The sequence below is a fragment of the Schistocerca americana genome, chromosome 2 (genome assembly GCF_021461395.2).
Source record: "Schistocerca americana isolate TAMUIC-IGC-003095 chromosome 2, iqSchAmer2.1, whole genome shotgun sequence".
NCBI lineage: Eukaryota > Metazoa > Arthropoda > Insecta > Orthoptera > Acrididae > Schistocerca > Schistocerca americana.
The window spans coordinates 117,626,163-117,646,992 of record NC_060120.1 but is presented as its reverse complement, the minus strand read 5'-3'; the positions used below and the strand labels follow the sequence as shown (position 1 = coordinate 117,646,992).

The window sequence follows — 20,830 nt, the reverse complement described above, 5'->3', positions numbered from 1 at the left end:
TTCTAAAGAAGGAGGAAACCTACCACCAGCATCATCTGACACTGAATATTTGAGCTTAATAGAGATATTAAAAATTGAATGTTCAGTGACATCTAAAGAGGAAAAAGTTAAAATTTTAAGTTTGCTCCCTGGCTCATGGTCAAGAGAGAAAATAGTTCATAAATTAAACGTTTCTCATTGTTTGGTTAAACTAATCCGAAAATTAGTGAAAGAGCGAGGCATTCTTCCAGTTTTAGGAAAGAAGAAAGGACTAGGTATAAGTGAAGAAACAAACAGCTCCAACAGTTTTGTTGAAGATGATGATAACAGTTGAATGTGCCCAGGTTGCAAAGTTGTTAGTTTCATTTCATTATACATGTGGTCCTTGCTTATCTAAATTTCTTTCAATCCTCTAAATTCTGAAAATTAATTATTGTTAAAATTTATTGAACATAAATAATTTTTTACATTATGCTTCTCGCACATGCAAGCCAAGTATGCTCACCCTCCTTCTACAAACATAACAGTTCGAGCTTTAAGGTATGATGCATGAATAGGCACAGCACTTGTTTTTAAGTGATCGCAATTGGTGTTTGATGATAACTTAACATGTTATTAGTTGCCAAAGCTAACTGGTTACCTGGTGAAGGTGGCAGCACTGACGTGTTTATGTCCAAGAAGTGGGGAGGGCAGAGGAGGCAGTAACAGCATAGACTTCAGTACACTTAAAAACGGAGAGCTGCCACACGCAACATGCTTGTACCTGCTCCTCAATGAGGAACCCATTTAGAACAAGAATGGTAATACATTGTATAGCATATCTCATGTTACTTCATTGGAAGTGTCTATAAAATTATTCTTACTGGTAATTTATTGTAGATGATTATTATTATTATTATTACTGTAGAGTCTTGATAGTTCGAGTCTCGATAGTTCGGGTTTCCAATAATCCAAGCCTCTTAAAAAAAGTTGCAACGATCTACTTTCTTTTTTTTTAGTGACATGGTAAATAATGAAAACATCATTACAAAAGATAGATAGGTAGAGTACAGCTCAGTGACAAAGCAGACAACAATGCAATCAACACCGACGGTTATCTCGCTGCCCTGTTGCATGAACATCTGTTGTCAGTATGGCACGAAATACCCCGACTGCTGCCGGCTGCTACCGATCAAAACTGGGGAGTTCATACGCTGCTGTAGGAAGAAGATGTATGGAGTGCATCAACTACACGTATGTGGAGAAAAACTCTCTGGTGATGCTCAGGCCGTTTCAAAATTTATCGTCGAGTTTAAAAAAATCATAACTGACGAAAATTTGTCTAATGAACAAATATGTAACTGTGAGGAAACTGGGCTAAATTTTAAAATGTTACCAGCGAGGACACTTGCTTCTTGTGAAGAAAAAAGTGCTCCTGGGCACAAAAAAAAGCAAAGAGCAGCTGACAGTTATGGCAGCTTCAAATGTAATTGGAAACCACAAACTAAAACTAGTTGTGATTGGGAAGTCTGCCAAGCCAATAGCATTCAATAATTTATCCATCTCAGCTCTTCCGGTTGTCAATACACATCAGAATAATGCGTGGATGAATCAGCAAATATTCAAGAACAGGTTTTTTAACTCATTTGTACCTGACTGCAAGAATTTTTTAAAAGAAAGCAGGCTGCCATGCAAAGCAATTTTGCTCATGGATAATGTGTCCTCACATCCAAGTGCAGGAGAATTGCAGTGCGACGGTATCCGCGCCTTGTTTTTCCCACCAAACGTTACCTGTCTCATTCAGCCCTTGGGTGAGTGCATTCTGGAATGTCTAAAAAAAAAGTATTGACGGCGAGTGCTACAGTCAATCCTGCATTCCGAAGACAACGAAAGCATTGTAGGAGCTATGAAGAAAGTGACTTTGAAGGACGCCGTGTACTGGATTAGCGAATCTTGGAGCGAAATAAAGTCATACACTATTTCTAAGTTGTGGAGGAAAATTCTACAGGAAAGTATGCCAGACACAGAAACTGAAGATTTAGCAGATGAGGACGATCAACCATTGTGTAATTTAATCAGAAGATTGCAGATTGCTGGGGTGTGAAGAGGCAGAAGAGGCGGAAGTAGGTGAGTGGTTAAATTCGGACGAACAGTTGGAAGTGACACTCTTCTATAATTGACATGGTTAAAATTCCATCGCAGTGTGAGAGTGATGAGGCAGAGGCTGCACCGATGATGAGTCACACCGATGGCTATGCTGCTCTTGAGGCCGCCATATGCTACGTGGAACAACAGCGCGAGGCGACACCAACTGACCTACTGCTTCTGAGACGGTGGCGTGACATCACCGCGAGGAAACGTTGCAGCTTCGCCAAACAAAAGACACTTCACTATTACTTCTAAATAAATAATTATTGATATTCTGCCAATGCAAATCCATGTGTAAATACTTTTATTTTAATAAAGTTCATATTTTGACCTGTATTACTTACAATATCATATTATTTCTTTTTCCCATTTAAATTTTGATGGAGTTTTCGATAGTTTGAGGTGATTCTGGTCCCATTCACCTCGAACTGTTGAGACTCTATTATTATTATTATTTTCTGTTTAAAACTATGACAATTTATTTAATTGTATTTTCAGTTTTCACATCTGTTTCACTCAGCAGACATCACACACTTTTTTTGTTTGAAATACAGCCTTTCTAGTCTTCTAATGACTCAAAGTTAAAAGCTAATATCACACCTGCAAAAGAAAACTGGCTGCTTCGTCTAGGGGTTAGCACTTCCTGGTTCTTAATGCAAAGGTCCTGGATTGGATTTCTGGTGACACTTCAAATTTTTCTTCTCTGGAAAGCTCTAGATGGCGATCGGCTCAGCCTTATGAGGCCAACTGAAAAGCATCTTAAGTATAAAAGTAGTGAAATTGATGCAGAAGTTGCCAAGGTAGTGTTATGCCGAAAAGCTGTGCAACACGAGACCATTATTAATTGGTAGCAAAAGCATCAACTGTTAATTTTTCTGACTAGAGAGGGAGATGCTTGATACATTGAGAGACTACTGATCTTTTTCTTTGCAAGATATCAGACAAGTTCTATAGGACTTACATGTAGGTGGTACAGTGGCAGTAGTAAGGGAACAATTTTTTGCTAAATTTGATAATTTAAATAAAGAGGAGAAGGTTGCTGTTCCTTAATTAATGTCAGAAGTTCATCTTTCCTTGTCACCATAATTTTTTTTATTGTTTTTGACCATTTCTGCTTGATGGTCTTGTTATAGTCAAAGAAGTAAACATGAAATGAAGTTGTCTATTCATAACAATGAATTGCTGCATGGCATTGCTGTTTGACGTTCTTCGCACAGTCTCAGTTTGTAACATATATTCACAGTCTAGAGCATATGAAGCCACAGTTTCTCTAAATGAACCACTCGCCACTTTAATTCTACTTCCTTTTTTTCTGCACATAAACGAGTCCTTCATCCTTGCACCTTTTAAATTCTAATTCCATAGATCAAATAGGTGTTCACAGTTCCTTTGCTGACCTGCAAGTCTAGTTCTGTGTGACAAAAGCTGTGCAGTTTGTACAAAGAGAGTATTTGCTAGTGTAGTTCATAAAATCACAGAAATAGCTGTCTAATTACTTATATCACCAATTAAATATTTATTATGTGCATTTTAATTATTCTCTTTTGGGACAGATACTTTAATCCTGTTCTGATCAGCATTTTATTTATTTTTTATTTACATGTCAGGTTCCATAGGACCAAATTGAGGAGCAAATCTCCAAGTTCATGGAACACGTCAGTACGTGAAATTACAACATAAAAGTAATAACAGATAAAAATAAAATATTTATGAACCCAAAAAAAGTCAATCATAAGTTTAAGTAAATGCAATCAACAATACAACAAGAAACGGCTTAATTTTTCAAGGAAACTCTGCAATTTAGATTTGAAAGCGCTTGGATTACTGCTAAGGTTTTTGAATTCGAGGGGGTTAGCTTATTCGAAACTGGATGCAGTGGTATACTGCACACCTTTCTGCACAATAGTTATGGAAGACTGAACCAAATGCAGGTTTGATTTCTGCCGAGTATTGACTGAGTGAAAGCTGCTTATTCTTGGGAGTAAGCTAATATTGTTAAAAAGAAATGACAGTAAGGAATATATATATTGAGAGGCCAATGTCAAAATACCCAGACTCGTGAACACGGGTCGACAAGAAGATCGTAAACTTACACCACTTATTGCCTGAACCGCCCGTTTCTGAACCAAAAATATCCTGTGTTCAAATAACTTACGGGTTTGTAGCAATATTTTAGAGTTACCCATAATACTAGAGAGCATATCATGAGCTGCTCCTCGTATTCCATAATGGTCCAACTTCTGGAGCAATATTTTGTGTTCAACACAATCAAACGCCTTAGTTAAATCAAAAAATATGCCTAGCGCTCGAAACCTTTTGTTTAACCCATCCACTACCTCACAGAGAAAAAAGAAGATAGCATTTTCAGTTGTTAAACGACTTCTATAGCCGAAATGTACATTTGATACAAAATCATGTGATATGTAATGATAAATTATCTTTACATACACAGCTTTTTCAATAACTTTAGCAAACACTTATGGCATAGAAATAAGTCTAAAATTGACTACATCATCCTTTTCTCCCTTTTTATAAAGTGGCTTTACTGCCAGATATTTTAATCATTCAGGAAACTGACTATTCTTAAAGGAAAAATTACAAATATGGCTAAATACTGGGATAACATGTGCAGCACAGTACTTTAGTATTCTGCTAGGCACTCCATCATATCCATTAGAGTCTTAGTGACTTTTTTATTGACTCAATCTCCCCCTTGTCTGTATCACAGAGGAGTATTTCAGACATTGATCTCGGAAAGTAGTTTCCCAAGAAAGTTATAAGATTCCCTGTAGAAACTAAATTTTTATTTAATTCACCAGCAATGCTCAGAAAATGATTGTTAAATACTGCACATATATCTGATTTATCAGTAACAGAAATATTTTTGCTATGAACTGACTTCATATTGTCGACCTTGCGCTGCTGACCAGGCACTTCCTTCTCAACTGACCATATGATTTTAATTTTATCCTTTGGATTGGCTATTCTGTTTGCATGCTACACACTTTAGCCTCCCTAATAACATTTTCAAGCACCTTACAATACTGTTTTGGTCTCATAAACTGACATACAGCCAGGAGAGCGGTGCGCTGACCACGTACCCCTCCATATCCACTTCCAGTGATGCGTGTGGGCTGAGGAAGACATAGCGGTCAGTCAGTACCATTGGACCTTTGTGGCCTGTTCAGACGGAGTTTAATTTTTAGCTTTACAATACTGTTTGTAATGGGCTACTGTAGTTGGTTGTGACTACTTGTAACATTTTGATATAATTCCTGCTTTGTTCTACATGATATCCTTATCCCACTGCTCAGTATTGTGTCCCTCCTTCTATAATTTCAACACCATTGACTTGCGAAACTATTGCTTGTCAATATTTGCTTGCACTGTGTGTAGCCTTCTGTCTAAGCTTTATCACTCCTTTCCTCATTCACATTGTCAGCAACATTAATGATGATAAAAGCGAGTTGTGATTTCCCATTATAATGACCCTGTCGGTATTCTTCCAGGCCTGCCATATTATGTTGCAGTCTCTCCTTACTTCTCCAAGAAACTTACCGTACAGCTAATGTCCATTAAATAATTCCTCCAGGGATACTATGATAACTGTTTCAAGTGAGAACATTGATTGTTAAGGGTCACCATAATTTATTCAAACACTCAGTAAACATTAACACTTTTGATAACATTCAGCATTTTTCCACATGCCACAATTCGCTACTGATCCCTTCTACACTGAAACTTAAGCAACAACTGATTGTAGCATGGACACGCTATAAAAGCATTGACAGCCACCAAGCAGTGCTGACAAATGCACTATCCAAGCTCGGCTCACTCTGTCCTGGCCGAGAGCCCAACTGCAACTAACTCGCACCGTAACAATAACTGGTCTCCAGCGAATTGTCAACAAGCAAAGAGTAGCACATACTGGTAGCCACGTGTGCAATACACTCAGTGGAGAATTTTATATATTATTAAACAGACACTACATTAAATTGGAATGTGACTGTACCTAGTTAGATGGTCAGATTGTTTCGAAGTTTGGCAGCATAACCAGTTTGCCTTTCTGAGTAATACTGTCAAAATGGTTACTGGGTATATATTCCTTTTTAGCTTGCATTCTTGTGTCTTCTTTGTGTTTAGTTCTGGTGATGACTCATGAGAGTTGAAACCACTTAACTGCAATAGATGTATATATAATGAAGATATGTACATAATGATTATGATCAGTAGATTTGTGAGTAAAATGTGTGTTTCAAATAATCAAGACTGACTTTGATACTGTCAATTTTCATTGGGCTGGAGGAATGGGTGTAATATCATAAGTCCTCCCTGGTCCCTGCCTCACTTGCACATTCCCTTAGACACACTACTGTATTCTGCCAGTGTTAATAGTGATCTGTATGTAAGAGTGTTCATGTTAGGGCTATCCACCATGTAAAAAGGCAGTATCCCTCTGTTGACAGAGGACAGTAATGCAGTGGTAACCTATATGCAGACAGCACCATGCCAATTTTTGGTACAGACTTGGTGTGTTTACCAGCAATAACCAGTGTAAAACTCACCTGAAGGTGGCTGAATTGTTGGCAGCCCAAAATATTGCGCAGGATGGCAGTATCATTGGTTTGCAGTCACAAAAGCTCATGTAATACTCATTATGCTGAGATAACTTCTCATGTAAATTTTATTGTGACATTCAGTTCTGGTTTAGATGTTGGTATATTTAAAGTGTGTAACTGTAAACAGAAGCACAAAGTTTTGCAAGTTCTTTAGTTTTTTGTAGGATCTGTGCTATTGTGGTGGTTGTGAGACAGAATGTATGTTATAAACCTGTAGTAATGGAAGAAATGATTCTTTGTAATGTGTAATCACAAATGAAACTTTAATATTAACTTGTGTATTCAAAATGGAAAAGTTAAATGATTACATGACAGAACAACATTGAAACGCATGGCCCTTTGAAACAGAGAAGTTGACCCACGTTTGTATATTTTCGAACACTTCCTTCATTGGGAGACTGGTACTGAGAACTAGCAAACTTGTAAATATAATTTACGTGTGTTGTTGGGGTGATCTAATACATAATATTAGAAAGAATGACCTCTTGTTGTGAAATAGTTCATTTCATGACCAGTTTCAACAGTAACTAGCTGTCAGCGTCCTTGGATTCTCAGAATCGCTCAGAAATATAACCGTACATCAGTCTCGTCGACATCCGCAGGTCTTCATTATTGATGTACCAGTTTTTTTTCTCCTGCACTCCTTACTGGTGCTAAGGATATTTTACTTGGCATGTTTTATGTGTTTGACAAACCAGTGTGGAACTGTATTATTAGAATTTGAGCATGTTCTCAATACATTGATAAGACTGATGTGTAGTTGCAGTTCTGGGAGATACAAGAATCTGAAGACAACAGCTAGTTACTGTTAAAACTGGTCATGAAATAAACGGTTTCACAGCAAGTGATCTTGGCTTCAAATAACATATATATAAATATAAAACCAATGTTATGGTTATAATAGAGGGAAACATTCCATGTAGGAAAAATATATCTAAAAACAAAGATGATGTGACTTACCAAATGAAAGTGCTGGCAGGTCGACAGACACACAAACAAACACAAACATACACACAAAATTCAAGCTTTCGCAACAAACTGTTGCCTCATCAGGAAAGAAGGAAGGAGAGGGAAAGACGGAAGGATGTGGGTTTTAAGGGAGAGGGTAAGGAGTCATTCCAATCCCAGGAGCGGAAAGACTTACCTTAGGGGGAAAAAAGGACGGGTATACACTCGTGCGCACACACACACACACACACACACACATTTTTTAAATATGTCTGCTTGTGTCTGTATATGTGTGGATGGATATGTGTGTGTGTGCGAGTGTATACCCGTCCTTTTTTCCCCCTAAGGTAAGCCTTTCCGCTCCCGGGATTGGAATGACTCCTTACCCTCTCCCTTAAAACCCACATCCTTTCGTCTTTCCCTCTCCTTCCTTCTTTCCTGATGAGGCAACAGTTTGTTGCGAAAGCTTGAATTTTGTGTGTATGTTTGTGTTTGTTTGTGCGTCTGTCGACCTGCCAGCACTTTCATTTGGTAAGTCACATCATCTTTGTTTTTAGATATATAAAACCAATGTGTTTCACATAGTCTTTCACGATAAAAGATTAATTGTGTTCCGACCTTACTTGAAACTACTACTTCTTTTTTCAAAGACTTCCATATCTGGCTCTTATTTGATATTATTTTTATTTGTGTTTATGCAGTCTGTCCCAGTTTGTGGGTGGGTGCCCTTCTTAAGTCTTGCCGTGTATACATATTTATGGCATTTCTTTTTAAGTACTTTAACCTATTTCACGAGAATAGCTTTGATAATGCAGCAGTAACAGCTGTAATTCTCTAAAATGTAATACTGGATTATTCAATTAGTAATTGCTAGTATCCCAAATTGAATCCCTATTTACTTTGTGGTTGTCATATTTTTAACAGGGAATGAGCAACACATAGGTATCAAAGGAATTCCAAGAGAAATTGAATATGAAAATAGCATCATGCCCTTGAAAGAATCAGTGAGAGTGAAGGTAAGAAATAGTGTGCACTTTAAATCACATGTTCCCAATTTTTTTCCTTTCTTTTTTTTATCCATAGACATTTTAAAATGTATACATTCACGTATTTATTTATACAGTTTTTCGTTACATGTAGTTAAGCATTGTGAGTTATAAGTTATTTACAATCATTTTTACTAAGAATTTCACATATAGTATAAAAACAGTGTTCCTGCAAATACAATTTAAGATTTTTTCCTAAAGCAATACATATTATCTGTTTCTTTTATTTTCTGCTGCAGTTTATTATACAGGTTTACATCTTCAAACAAGTTTAAGTCTTATGTTTATTTTTCATGTCTATGTGAAGACAGTGACTTGTTCTTGTACTATAGTTATGAAAACTGCTATTTGTACCATACCTTCCTGTATTTTTCTTGATATACACTATGGTTTGGAATATAAATTCATAAGGAACAGTTAGAATTTATAACATTTTGCAAAGTTCTCTGCAGTGGGCCGACTTACTGCTTTTCGTTGTAATTCTTACTGCTCTCTTTTGCATTTTAAATACTTTTTGTAAATTCTGATCACTGTTTCCCCAGAAAATTATACCATAACTGAACACTGAATGAACATAACTAAATTATACATTTCTCAGACATTCACCACTGCATGCGGATGCAAGGACTCTTTTAAGTGCATAACATGTCAGGGATATCTTTTTTGAGACTTTCATAGCATGTTTATTCCATTTCATTTGGCTCTCAATGTGCAACCATAAGAATTTTGTTGTAGGCACTTCATCTATGGAGATGTTATCTAGTTTTAAATTTAAGGGACTCTGTTTGCTATTCACTCTAAATCATAGTGTATGTGTTTTCTTTAGGTTGTTGGTTACTTTGTTTTCCTGTGACCATTTGTAGACATCCCTCAGCACTTCAATAGAACTTTCCAGCATTTGTGCTGGTGTCTTACTGCTGATTAATATGTTGCTGTCATCAGCAAACAATATCTTCTCTCCACGGCTGATATGTCGTGGAAATCATTTATATATATACCAGAAACAATACTGGGTCCCATACACTTCCTCGAGGACCCCAATATTGATATATTGTGGATCTGATATATTTTTTTCAATGTACTTTGATTCACTCGAGACGTGTGTGATCTCTACTGACTGTACTGTTTTCTAGATATGAATGAAACCATTTGTTAACCACTCCCCTTACTCCTAGTGCCTCTAACTTAGGCAACAGTTTCTGGTGGTTAACTGTATCAGATGCCTTAGACAGGTCTAGGAAGAGATCAGTTACATAGCTGTTCTCATGTAGTGCTTCTAAAACTGTTTTTGTGATTCGTGCTATTGCAGATTCTGTGCCTCTGCCAGGCCTGAAACCATACTGGTCATTGCAGAGGAGTTTGAATTCGCTTAGATAGCTAATAACCCTGTTCTTCATTATTGTCTATATCACTTTGGAAAAGGATGACAATAGGGCTATTGGCCTGTAGTTCACAATATTTCCTATATCACCCTTCTTGTGAACTGGTAAAATTTTTGTATGTTTCAGACAGTCAGGGAAGCAACCAGTTTCGAAGGTTTGATTTATAATTTCTGTTAGTGGAGCTTGGGTACCCCTATTCAGCGTCACATGAAAACTAGCCTTCACATAAGACACCGCACATCATGTACTGCTCCAGATATGAAATACTGCAGGACATGCTTTCACCAGCTTCATTGCTGGCTTCTTCCACATTTAATTCATAACTGACTTTTTCATCTCCTTTTTTCTTTTTTTGATCTCTGAAGGCCCTAGTGTAGTTGCTACCTCTACCCAGCTGTATTCTCTCTTGTGCTCACAAGTACGATACCCTAGTTGCTTTCAACTTTCCCATTTCCGTTGTAGAACTGCACGCCTTTTGTCTCGATTTTGAGACCCTAATGCTAAACATACTGATTTTAGAAGCAGTGGTAGTTTAAATTCTCCAGGGACCTGTTTTTTATTGGGGACTGTTGACCATGGAACACACTGAGCTGTTGAAGACATTGATGGTCGGTTTTGGTCAAATTCTAAATCGATAACGTGTGGTTTGTCCATATCTTCTCTGCTCTCTGGGTGCACTAGATGATTTATAACACAGTCATAAACGGTGAATTGTGCTCTTCATCAACCTCTTTAATACGTTCAGCATATGAGAAATAGTTTTCCTTTTGAAGGGGGTATAAATCCATTGCTTCACATCAGTTACTTGTTATTTGAGCAGTTTGGCATCTAATGTGAGCTTTGCTAAACAGTGCCATTACATGCAAAACACTGAGAACATGGATCTTGTACCTCAATCATTGTGTGATTTACTCATTGTAGTAGACTGTGAGAAGACACTTGACAGTGTTATCAAAGGGCTGAAACTAGTGTGAGCAGTGAGGTGCAGCAGAAAAATTGACGGTTTCAGTAAGTAGATCAAGTCAGTATTTTTGTGTGTAGCTATAGTGACCATCAAAACAACAATTGGAAGCCTACGCTTGTGAATTGTTACTACTGGAAAAGTAATTTTAAATTATTACAGTGTGTAGATCTTCACCAAAAAATTGTCTGTAATTTTTATAAATTTGAATTGTTACTGTCACCTAGCCAACAACAGAAAGGAAATAATAGTCCATGGAGAGTTTAATGTTAATTTTCTGGAAGATGCAGATAGGAAAAAGATACGGAAGTGTTATTAAACACTTACAACCAGAATTGTGTTGTTCCTTTTCTAGCCAGAATTGCAGAGGAAAACAGTACAGTAACTGACAACTCGCTTGTAGGTGAACACTGTGTGAGTAATATAAAAGTTTGCCCAGTTGTGAATGGCCTCCATAACAATGTTGCACAACTAGCCGTACTTGATAAATTACCGATTACTATGTAGTCATGTCATGGATAACAGAGTAATTAACAGGCAAAAGAAATGTTTGGCAGTTTTACAGGAAGCTGACTGGATGTCGGTATACAGGGTGGTCCATTGATCATGACCAGGGCAAATATCTCACGAAATAAGCGTCAAAAGAAAAAAAATACAAACAACAAAACTTTTCTAGCTTGAAGGGGGAAACCAGATAAGAGCTATGGTTGGCCCGCTAGATGGCGCTGTCATAGGTCAAACGGATATCAACTGCGTTTTTTAAAATAGGAATCCCCATTTTTTATTACATATTCATGTAGTACATAAAGAAATATGGATGTTGTAGTTGGATCACTTTTTTTCGCTTTATGATGGAGGGCTCTGTAATAGCCACAAACATATGGCTCACAATTTTAGATGAACAGTTGGTAACAGGTAGGTTTTTTAAATTAAAATACAGAATGCAGGTATGTTTGAACATTTTATTTCGGTTGTTCCAATGTGATACGTACCTTTGTGAACTTATCATTTCTAAGAACGCATGCTGTTACAGCGTGATTACTTGTAAATACCGCATTAATGCAATAAATGCTCAAAACGATGTCCGTCAACCTCAATGCATTTGGTAATACGTGTAACAACATTGCTCTTAACAGCGGGTAGTTCGCCTTCTGTAATGTTCGCACATGCATTGACAATGCGCTGATGCATGTTAGGCATTGTCGGTGGATCACAATAGCAAATATCCTTCAACTTTCCCCACAGAAAGAAATCCAGGGGCGTCAGATCTGCTGAACATGTGGGCCATGGTTCGACGACCAATCCACCTGTCATGAAATATGCTATTCAATACCGCTTCAACCACGCGCGAGCTATGTGCCGGACACCCTTCATGTTGGAAGTACATCGCCATTCTGTCATGCAGTGAAACCTCTTGTAGTAATGAAATGATAATTAAATGGACACCCTAGCTGGAAACAGGCGTTGATGTACTTCATTGGGGACATGTTGAAAATGTGTGCCCAGACCGGGACTCTTGTAGTAACTTTGGTAGAACATTACGCAGGAAATCAGCATACATTGTACCATTTAGATTGCCATCGATAAAATGGGCGCCAATTATCCTTCCTCCCATAATGCCGCACCATACATTAACCTGCCAAGGTCGATGATGTTCCACTTGTTGCAGCCATCGTGGATTTTCTGTTGCCCAATAGTGCGTATTATGCCGGTTTACGTTACTGCTGTTGGTGAGTGACACTTTGTTGCTAAATAGAACGCTTGCAAAAAATCTGTCGTCGCCTCGTAATTTCTCTTGTGCCCAGTGGCAGAACTGTACACGATGTTCAAAGTCGTCGCCATGCAATTCCTGATGCATAGAAATATGGTACAGGCGCAATCGATGTTGATGTAGCATTCTCGACACAGACGTTTTTGAGATTCCCGATTCTCGCGCAATTTGTCTGCTACTGATGTGCGGATTAGCTGTGACAGCAGCTAAAACACCTACTTGGGCATCATCATTTGTTGCAGGTCATGGTTGACGTTTCACACGTGGCTGAACGCTTCCTGTTTCCTTAAATAACATAACTATCCGGCGAACAGTCCAGACACTTGGATGATGTCATTCAGGATACCAAGCAGCATACATAGCACACGCCCGTTGGGCAATTTGATCACAATAGCCATACATCAACAGGATATCGACCTTTTCCACAATTTTAAACGGTCCATTTTAAAATGGATAATGTATCACGAAGCGAATACCGTCCGCACTGGCGGTATGTTACGTGATACCACGTACTTATCCGTTTGCGACTATTACAGCACCATCTATCACAAAGCGAAAAAAGTGGTCCAGCTAAAACATTCATATTTCTTTCTTTACGTACTACATGAATATGTGATAAAAAATGGGGGTTCCTATTTAAAAAAGCACAGTTCATATCCGTTTTACCATCTAGTGGGCCAACCATAGCACCATCTGGTTTCCCCCTTCAAGCTAGACGAGTTAGGTTCTTTGTAGTTTTTTCATTTGATGCTTATTTCGTGAGATATTTGGCCCGGTCACTATCAGTAGCCCTCCCTGTATAATGTTGAAATCCCAGCTCCAAATTTAATGTATTTATTTACAGTTTTTTGTCAGTGTTTGAAAGCTGCTTTCCTGAGAAAAGAATAAAGTACAACATTGATATGATATAAAAAAAAAGGCCTTGTATTACAAAAGGAATCAAATTATATGCTAGGAAAAAGAATTTTTGTTGACTAATAAACTGGTAACACATGAAAAGATTCAGTGAAATTATATGGACCAAGTATGAAATTAGAGATAAGTTTAAACATAAGATGTGACTCAACCACCAACTGTATGTGAAGTGCTTAATGCTAACCAAAACTCTCTGTCCAGTACAATGTGACTTAATAATCAAAGTAATCATTATGCACATATTATGAGTTAGGAAGATAGAGAGAAATGTATAAAGAAAGTAATCTCATAGTTCACAATAGAATGAAACGAATTTGTAAAGATGGCCAGCACAAATCAGACATTTCAAAATTTTTGGACATGTAGGAAAGCTGACAGATAAACATTTCACTAAAGCAGAGCAGGATCTTCTGAATAAAGCTACATAGGATCTTCTGAATAGAGCTACATAGTAGTGTGATTAATAATCTTTCGGTTAACACAAAAATAGCCTACACAAGGCACAACTCCCCATCGTAGATCAAAACAAAATTACTTTTCAATCATTTCAGAGCAAATGTAGTGTGACAGTGAAGAAAATCACATACTAGGAAATGACCAATCTACACTGTGAAATTGAAAGCATAGGTTTAAAAGCTGGCAGCCAACATGTTTGTTATGCTGACCGATGACTATCAGAATAAAATTTAAGAATTTTTTGGAAAGAACAACAACACGATCCTGTGCACAAATTTAATGCACAGAGTGGGAAAGTCCTTGAAAATGTAATTTATTCCTTACATAAAAAGAAATAAGAGATTGCTTGATTATGAAACCTAGAGCCCCATTGTTACATGCACAACCGAATGTTTGTAAAAACAAAGATGTGCTTGTTCAACCTGTTGTGCAAAAAACTCATTTATTGAATAAATTCTGTGTGTATGATGAAATGGTCATCTTTCCAAAATTATGTGAAAAACAACTCTTGTGGTTTTGTACCCAAATTATGCACCCCTCTTTTCTTCACAAATTGCTAATGTAGTACATTTTTAAAGTCCAAGGAAAGAGCAATGATTTACAAAAAAGTTACATGATCAGTAATGTTAATACAGTGCTCATTATTTTGCTAGGAGATGATCCAGGGCTTTGTTTCTTACTAACAAAGTGAAGACATGTTTTCACAATATAATGGCATGTTTTATTTCATGTTTTAACTTATAACAGTAACAATACACCATTCAGATTTTTAACACTAACTAGTACTTTTTAGAGACCGACAACACGCACAAAGGACTTGCTGTAGGCACACTTGAAACAAGGACTGATGCACATGTTGATGGTATTCACTGATAATTTGATGCATTTTCAGTTCCATATACTGTATTAAAACATGAAATTCTTACAGGTTCTGTATTGTTCAAATTACTTACTGTAATGACATTCAGTTTTTGTATTGTTAACAATTTTGTGTAAAGTTCTCTTTTTTCCACTCTTACTAAATTCAAAGGAATAAAATAATGGTAAATGTTATTTTATAAAGTTGAAAAATAGAAACTTCGGGATTCTAAAATATACCACATGTAAAGAACAGCATATATTTAACTTTTGCAAAATATTCAGTTCTTTACAAAAACAGTGTACTGTTTCGTAGTCATCAGTGTTCTGACTGGTTTGATGCCCCACCACGGATTCTTCTCCTGTGCCAGCCTTTCCATCTCAGAGTAGCACTTGCAACCTATGTCCTCAATCATTTGTTGGATGTATTCCAGTCTCTGTCTTCCTCTACAGTTTTTGCCCTTACAGCTGTATGTTTAGAACTCAATAATAGTTTCCAATTTAGTGAACAAAAAATTTCCATGAAATATTAGGAAAAGTACAGTCGGAAAAAAATGTTTGATGCCTGTGGCATTTATTATGATTTACATAAAATGATGTCTATAAGGTAACTAATTTTTACCACCAAAACCTTGTACTTTGAAAGGTGTAGATAATGTTTCAATCGGTTGTGAAATAATTTGGTAAAGTATAAAATTTTTGTAAATGCTTTAGTATAAAAGGTTAGTGGCCCTGGTAATTTGCTTCTGTACCGTGGCAAACAAATCTGCTCCAGTCCGGAATTGCTGAACCATTACACCAACAACCTAAAAACAGCTTTCGCATCCCGCAACTACCCTCCCGACCTGGTACAGAAGCAAATTACCAGAGCCACTTCCTCATCCCCTCAAACCCAGAACCTCCCACAGAAGAACCCCAAAAGTGCCCCACTTGTGACAGGATATTTTCCGGGACTGGATCAGACTCTGAATGTGGCTCTCCAGCAGGGATACGACTTCCTCAAATCCTGCCCTGAAATGAGATCCATCCTTTAAGGAATCCTCCCCACTCAACCAAGAGTGTCTTTCTGCCACCCACCTAACCTTCGTAACCTCTTAGTTCATCCCTATGAAATCCCCAAACCACCTTCCCTACCCTCTGGTTCCTACCCTTGTAACCGCCCCCGGTGTAAAACCTGTCCCATGCACCCTCCCACCACCACCTACTCCAGTCCTGTAACCCGGAAGGTGTACACGATCAAAGGCAGAGCCATCTGTGAAAGCACCCACGTGATTTACCAACTGACCTGCCTAAACTGTGAAGCTTTCTATGTGGGAATGACCAGCAACAAACTGTCCATTCGCATGAATGGACACAGACAGACAGTGTTTGTTGGTAATGAGGATCACCCTGTGGCTAAACATGCCTTGGTGCATGGCCAGCACATCTTGGCACAGTGTTACACCGTCCGGGTTATCTGGACACTTCCCACTAACACCAACCTGTCAGAACTCCGGAGATGGGAACTTGCCCTTCAGTATATCCTCTCTTCTCGTTACCCACCAGGCCTCGACCTCCGCTGATTTCAAGTTGCCGCCACTCATACCTCACCTGTCATTCAACAACATCTTTGCCTCTGTACTTCCACCTGGACTGACATCTCTGCCCAAACTCTTTGCTTTTACAAATGTCTGCTTGGTCTGTGTATGTGCGGCTGGATGTGTGTGTGTGTGTGTGTGTGTGTGTGTGTGTGTGTGTGTGTGTGTGTGTGTGTGTGTGTGTGTGCGAGCGAGTGTGCGAGTGTATACCTGTCCTTTTTTCCCCCTAAGGTAAGTCTTTCCGCTCCCGGGTTTGGAATGACTCCCTTCTTACCCTCTCCCTTAAAACCCACATATTTTCGTCTTTCCCTCTCCTTCCCTCTTTCCTGATGAAGCAACCGTTGGTTACGAAAGCTTGAATTTTGTGTGTCTATCGACATGCCAGCTCTTTTGTTTGGTAAGTCACATCACCTTTGTTTTTAGATATATAAAAACAAAGATGATGTAACTTACCAAACGAAAGCGCTGGCATGTTGATAGACACACAAACAAACACAAACATACACACAAAATTCAAGCAACCAACAGTTGCTTCATCAGGAGAGAGGGAAAGACAAAAGGATGTGGGTTTTAAGCGAGAGGGTAAGGAGTCATTCCAATCCCGGGAGCGGAAAGACTTACCTTAGGCGGAAAAAAGGACAGGTATACACTCGCGCACACACAAACTTGTCTAGGTAACTGTCCTTCCAGTAATTCACTTTAACACCATTGTGTTCCCGTTCCATAGTGATAATATAGAGTGCTTTCCCATTCTGATAATTGCTAGATAAAGGCTTTAAAAAGCTGAAAATGGTTGTGAAATGAAGGAGAAGTTTAAATAAATAACAGCCTGAGTGGGGAAAAATGCCCATTCATTCAGTGACTAATAATAATTGCATTTTATTATAATTCCAGCCTTATCCAGATTTTACAAGTTTATAACTTCTCATTTGTCGATATAAGCAGTGAAGAGTAGATTCATATAGCCTCATGGGTTTCCTTTCTTTATTTAAAAATTTTCCACTCATTTTACATGCCTGCAGAAAAATAGCATTCTGTTGTTAAAGACCCTCACAGACAATAGGCCTGTACATTTTCGGGAAGTTCCTTGAATATTTTACTGCCATAGCATATTTCATCGCCCCTGCAGATGCCAATCTTGGGGTAGATAATTCATTGCATTTTCTCTGTTTTCTTTATATGTTGATTTAGAAGAAATGCAGTGTGAATAATTGTAAAAGTCTTATTGGTACTGAATGGTTAGCACACTGGACTTGCATTCAGGACGACGACATTTCAAACCTGTGCCCGACTGTACTGATTCAAGTTTTGTGCAATTTCCACAAATCACTTCAGGCAAATGACAGGATGGTTCCTTTGAAAGGGTATGGCAGATTTCCTTCCCAAATCCGAGCTTGTGCTCCGTCTCTAATCACCTCGACGACGGAATATTAAGCACTAATCTTCTCCATATTGATACTGAAGAACATAACTACATCCCATCTGTTGTTGTCCATTGTCTCATCAGTCAGCACTTATTCATCCAAATATCACAGTGTTGCTTAGATGAGAAAAAAATAGGATACGGAGTATACAGGGTGAGTCGGGACTATAAGTATATGTTTTGAGGGGTGATAGTATTAATGATCCCGAACAAGAAACTTCATTGGGCACATGCCATATTCTGAATGGTTTCGAAGATAAAACACATTTAATTTACAGTATTGTTTATTCTCTGTATTATTCAAACATTGCCATTGTTTACAATTTACCACAGTATAGAGGAAGTTGAGATGAGCAATTTGCGGTCTATCAAGTCAGAAAACTACGTCATATTGGCATACAGAAACTACCCAAGCTACAGCATATGCGCGTCACACAAGATTTTCAATATTCTCACACTCTTCGCACAAACTTTTACTCCTGGAGAATATTAAATGTGTTCTATGCCAGAAATCATTCAGAATAGGGCATATGTCCATATGAAGTTTTTTTTGTTGAGAATCACTACTACTATCACTCCTGTAAGCATGTAACTTCCCTTCTGGTTCACCCTATGTTTATAAGATGGTGATGTGTTTGATTCATTAAAGTGCCAGGTAGGGTCATTGTGTGTGTGTGTGTGTGTGTGTGTGTGTGTGTGTGTGTGTGTGTGTGTCTGTGTCTGATTCACCTCCTGACTGACACTTCCTGTGCATGTCCTTTTTTTGTAATGTTTTTCTCACAGTTTTATGTCTATCAGTTTGCATTATATTTCAAATACTGCCATAAGTTCCTCAGTCTTATTGTACAAAATACAATCCAGGTAGTGTCTGATGACAAAGTTCTTTCAGAAGGAGGAGGAACTTTTCCAGTAAGAATCCTGGCTTTCCATTTGTTCCGTTGGTTTCCAACCTCCACTTCCCTTTTAGGTGCTACTGTTATTATTATCATTATTATTGTTGTTGGTTTTGTTAATACCTGCACATTTATATTTTACAGTGGGTGAGAGTAAAACTCAAGTACAAAATTTCAGAGAAGCCCTTTTCTCACATTTTTATTCACTTCAATATGTATTATAATTGTAAAAAAAAATTACTCATGGTCTCAAGATTTTCTTCCGTCCAGTGTAGCTGTTGTATGTGTCAGTACTACTACTACTATTGTTCTACTGAATAACATTTGTTCCATTTCAGACTCCTCCATCAGTCATAAGGCTTGATGAATACCCTTTTCCTTCTGCATTTGAGTTCACTTCTGAGGCACCTGCAGAGAAGCCTGGTGCACTTGTTAAACCTAAACCACGTGTGGACCAGAAATTAATTAACAGGTAAGTTTTGTTTGCAAGTGTTTCGGAAAAGTAAAAAGATTGTTTTAGCTTAGTAGACTTACACACACTTCAGAGCAACATTTATGTAACACAGCAACACTTTTTGATGTTGAAGGCTTTCATCTGGTGACTGTGCTAAAACAGTCTCTCAAAAACTACGAATACATGCATACCAGCCTTCATAATGTTGGCCGAGCGGTTCTAGGCGCTACAGTCTGGAACCGTGCGACCGCTACGGTCGCTCGAATCCTGCCTCAGGCACGGATGTGTGTGACGTCCTTAGGTTAGTTAGGTCTAACTAGTTCTAGGTTCTAGGGAACTGATGACCACAGCAGTTAATTCCCATAGTGCTCAGAGCCATTTTTCATAATGTTGGAAAAAATGTGCTAATCCTACTGCATAACTGCTCACTTCTGTCCATTCAGCCAGTTCCATTACAACTTTCCAACTTTTACTTGCCAAATAGTATTGAGTCCTCTTTATTTGCTGTTGCCCAGTCCAACAGTTAAGATAAAGTGAAGAAAAAAATTTCCGGGCTGGTCCATAATGTGACCTACTTCTGGTTGCCCAGTCTGATGCACTGACATTGCAGCTGGTTAGCCAGTTGGAAGGATGACTGTTACAGACAGCCACCGTAATAACATCCTGTCTCGCTATGTAAACATGGTTGGTGATGGAAACAGCTATTTGCATCCAGGTAAATGTTGGCTGGATGGAGCTGCCTGTACCAACATCACTGTGAGGTGTCCAGTGATGATGATAAACAGCTGTGGGAACTTTAGCAGTTTCACTACAGGTTTGGAGTGCCTTGTTTCTGCATTTGTATTGAACAGTACAGTCACGAGATGAACTGAACAAGAGCAGTTTCTCAATGGAAATTCAAACTGCAGTGTTTCGTTGTTAAACTGTACTGCACTTGTTTGTTCAACATAATCACATTGAACTGCTGCATTGCGTTCCTTTTCGTAACATAAAATATACTGGGTTGCTGCCTGCCAATAAGCAGCTGTACAGGGTTAGATTCATAGGTAATTAACATTTTAAGCTCCAAGTTACTCTCTCATAGATTCTACCATGCTCAAGCTATGCAGTCACTGCAGTGTTACCTGCATCAATGAAGAGTATGCCCATCACCACAGGCACCAGTTCATGTCAGTATTCTGATATATTTCTGGAAATAATTATCTGCGATTCTACTAACTGCATATTTAGCATTTCCAATCACAAGAAAAATAGTGTGGATTTAGCAGTCACTACACAGTATAAGTGTGTTTAGTTGGCATGCTGTTCACTGAAAATTATGCCATTTCCTTGTCACTGACTTGCAGTCAAGGAGGATGAAAACTTTACAGAACGTTGTTGAAATAGCCCAAAATCTTTTTCTTTCACTTGCTTACTAAGCA

General features: G+C 38.2%; 1 protein-coding gene across 2 annotated transcripts in view; it reads left to right on the top strand.

Moving 5' to 3' along the window:
• LOC124595611 (transport and Golgi organization protein 11) overlaps positions 1-20,830 on the top strand; it is a 43,987-nt gene that overhangs the window by 10,250 nt on the left and 12,907 nt on the right. For both annotated transcript variants that reach the window (XM_047134429.1, XM_047134428.1), the window contains exons 3-4: positions 8,598-8,689; positions 19,294-19,427. In XM_047134429.1, the coding sequence (XP_046990385.1) occupies positions 8,598-8,689; positions 19,294-19,427 (226 nt within the window). The remainder of the gene's footprint in view (positions 1-8,597; positions 8,690-19,293; positions 19,428-20,830) is intronic.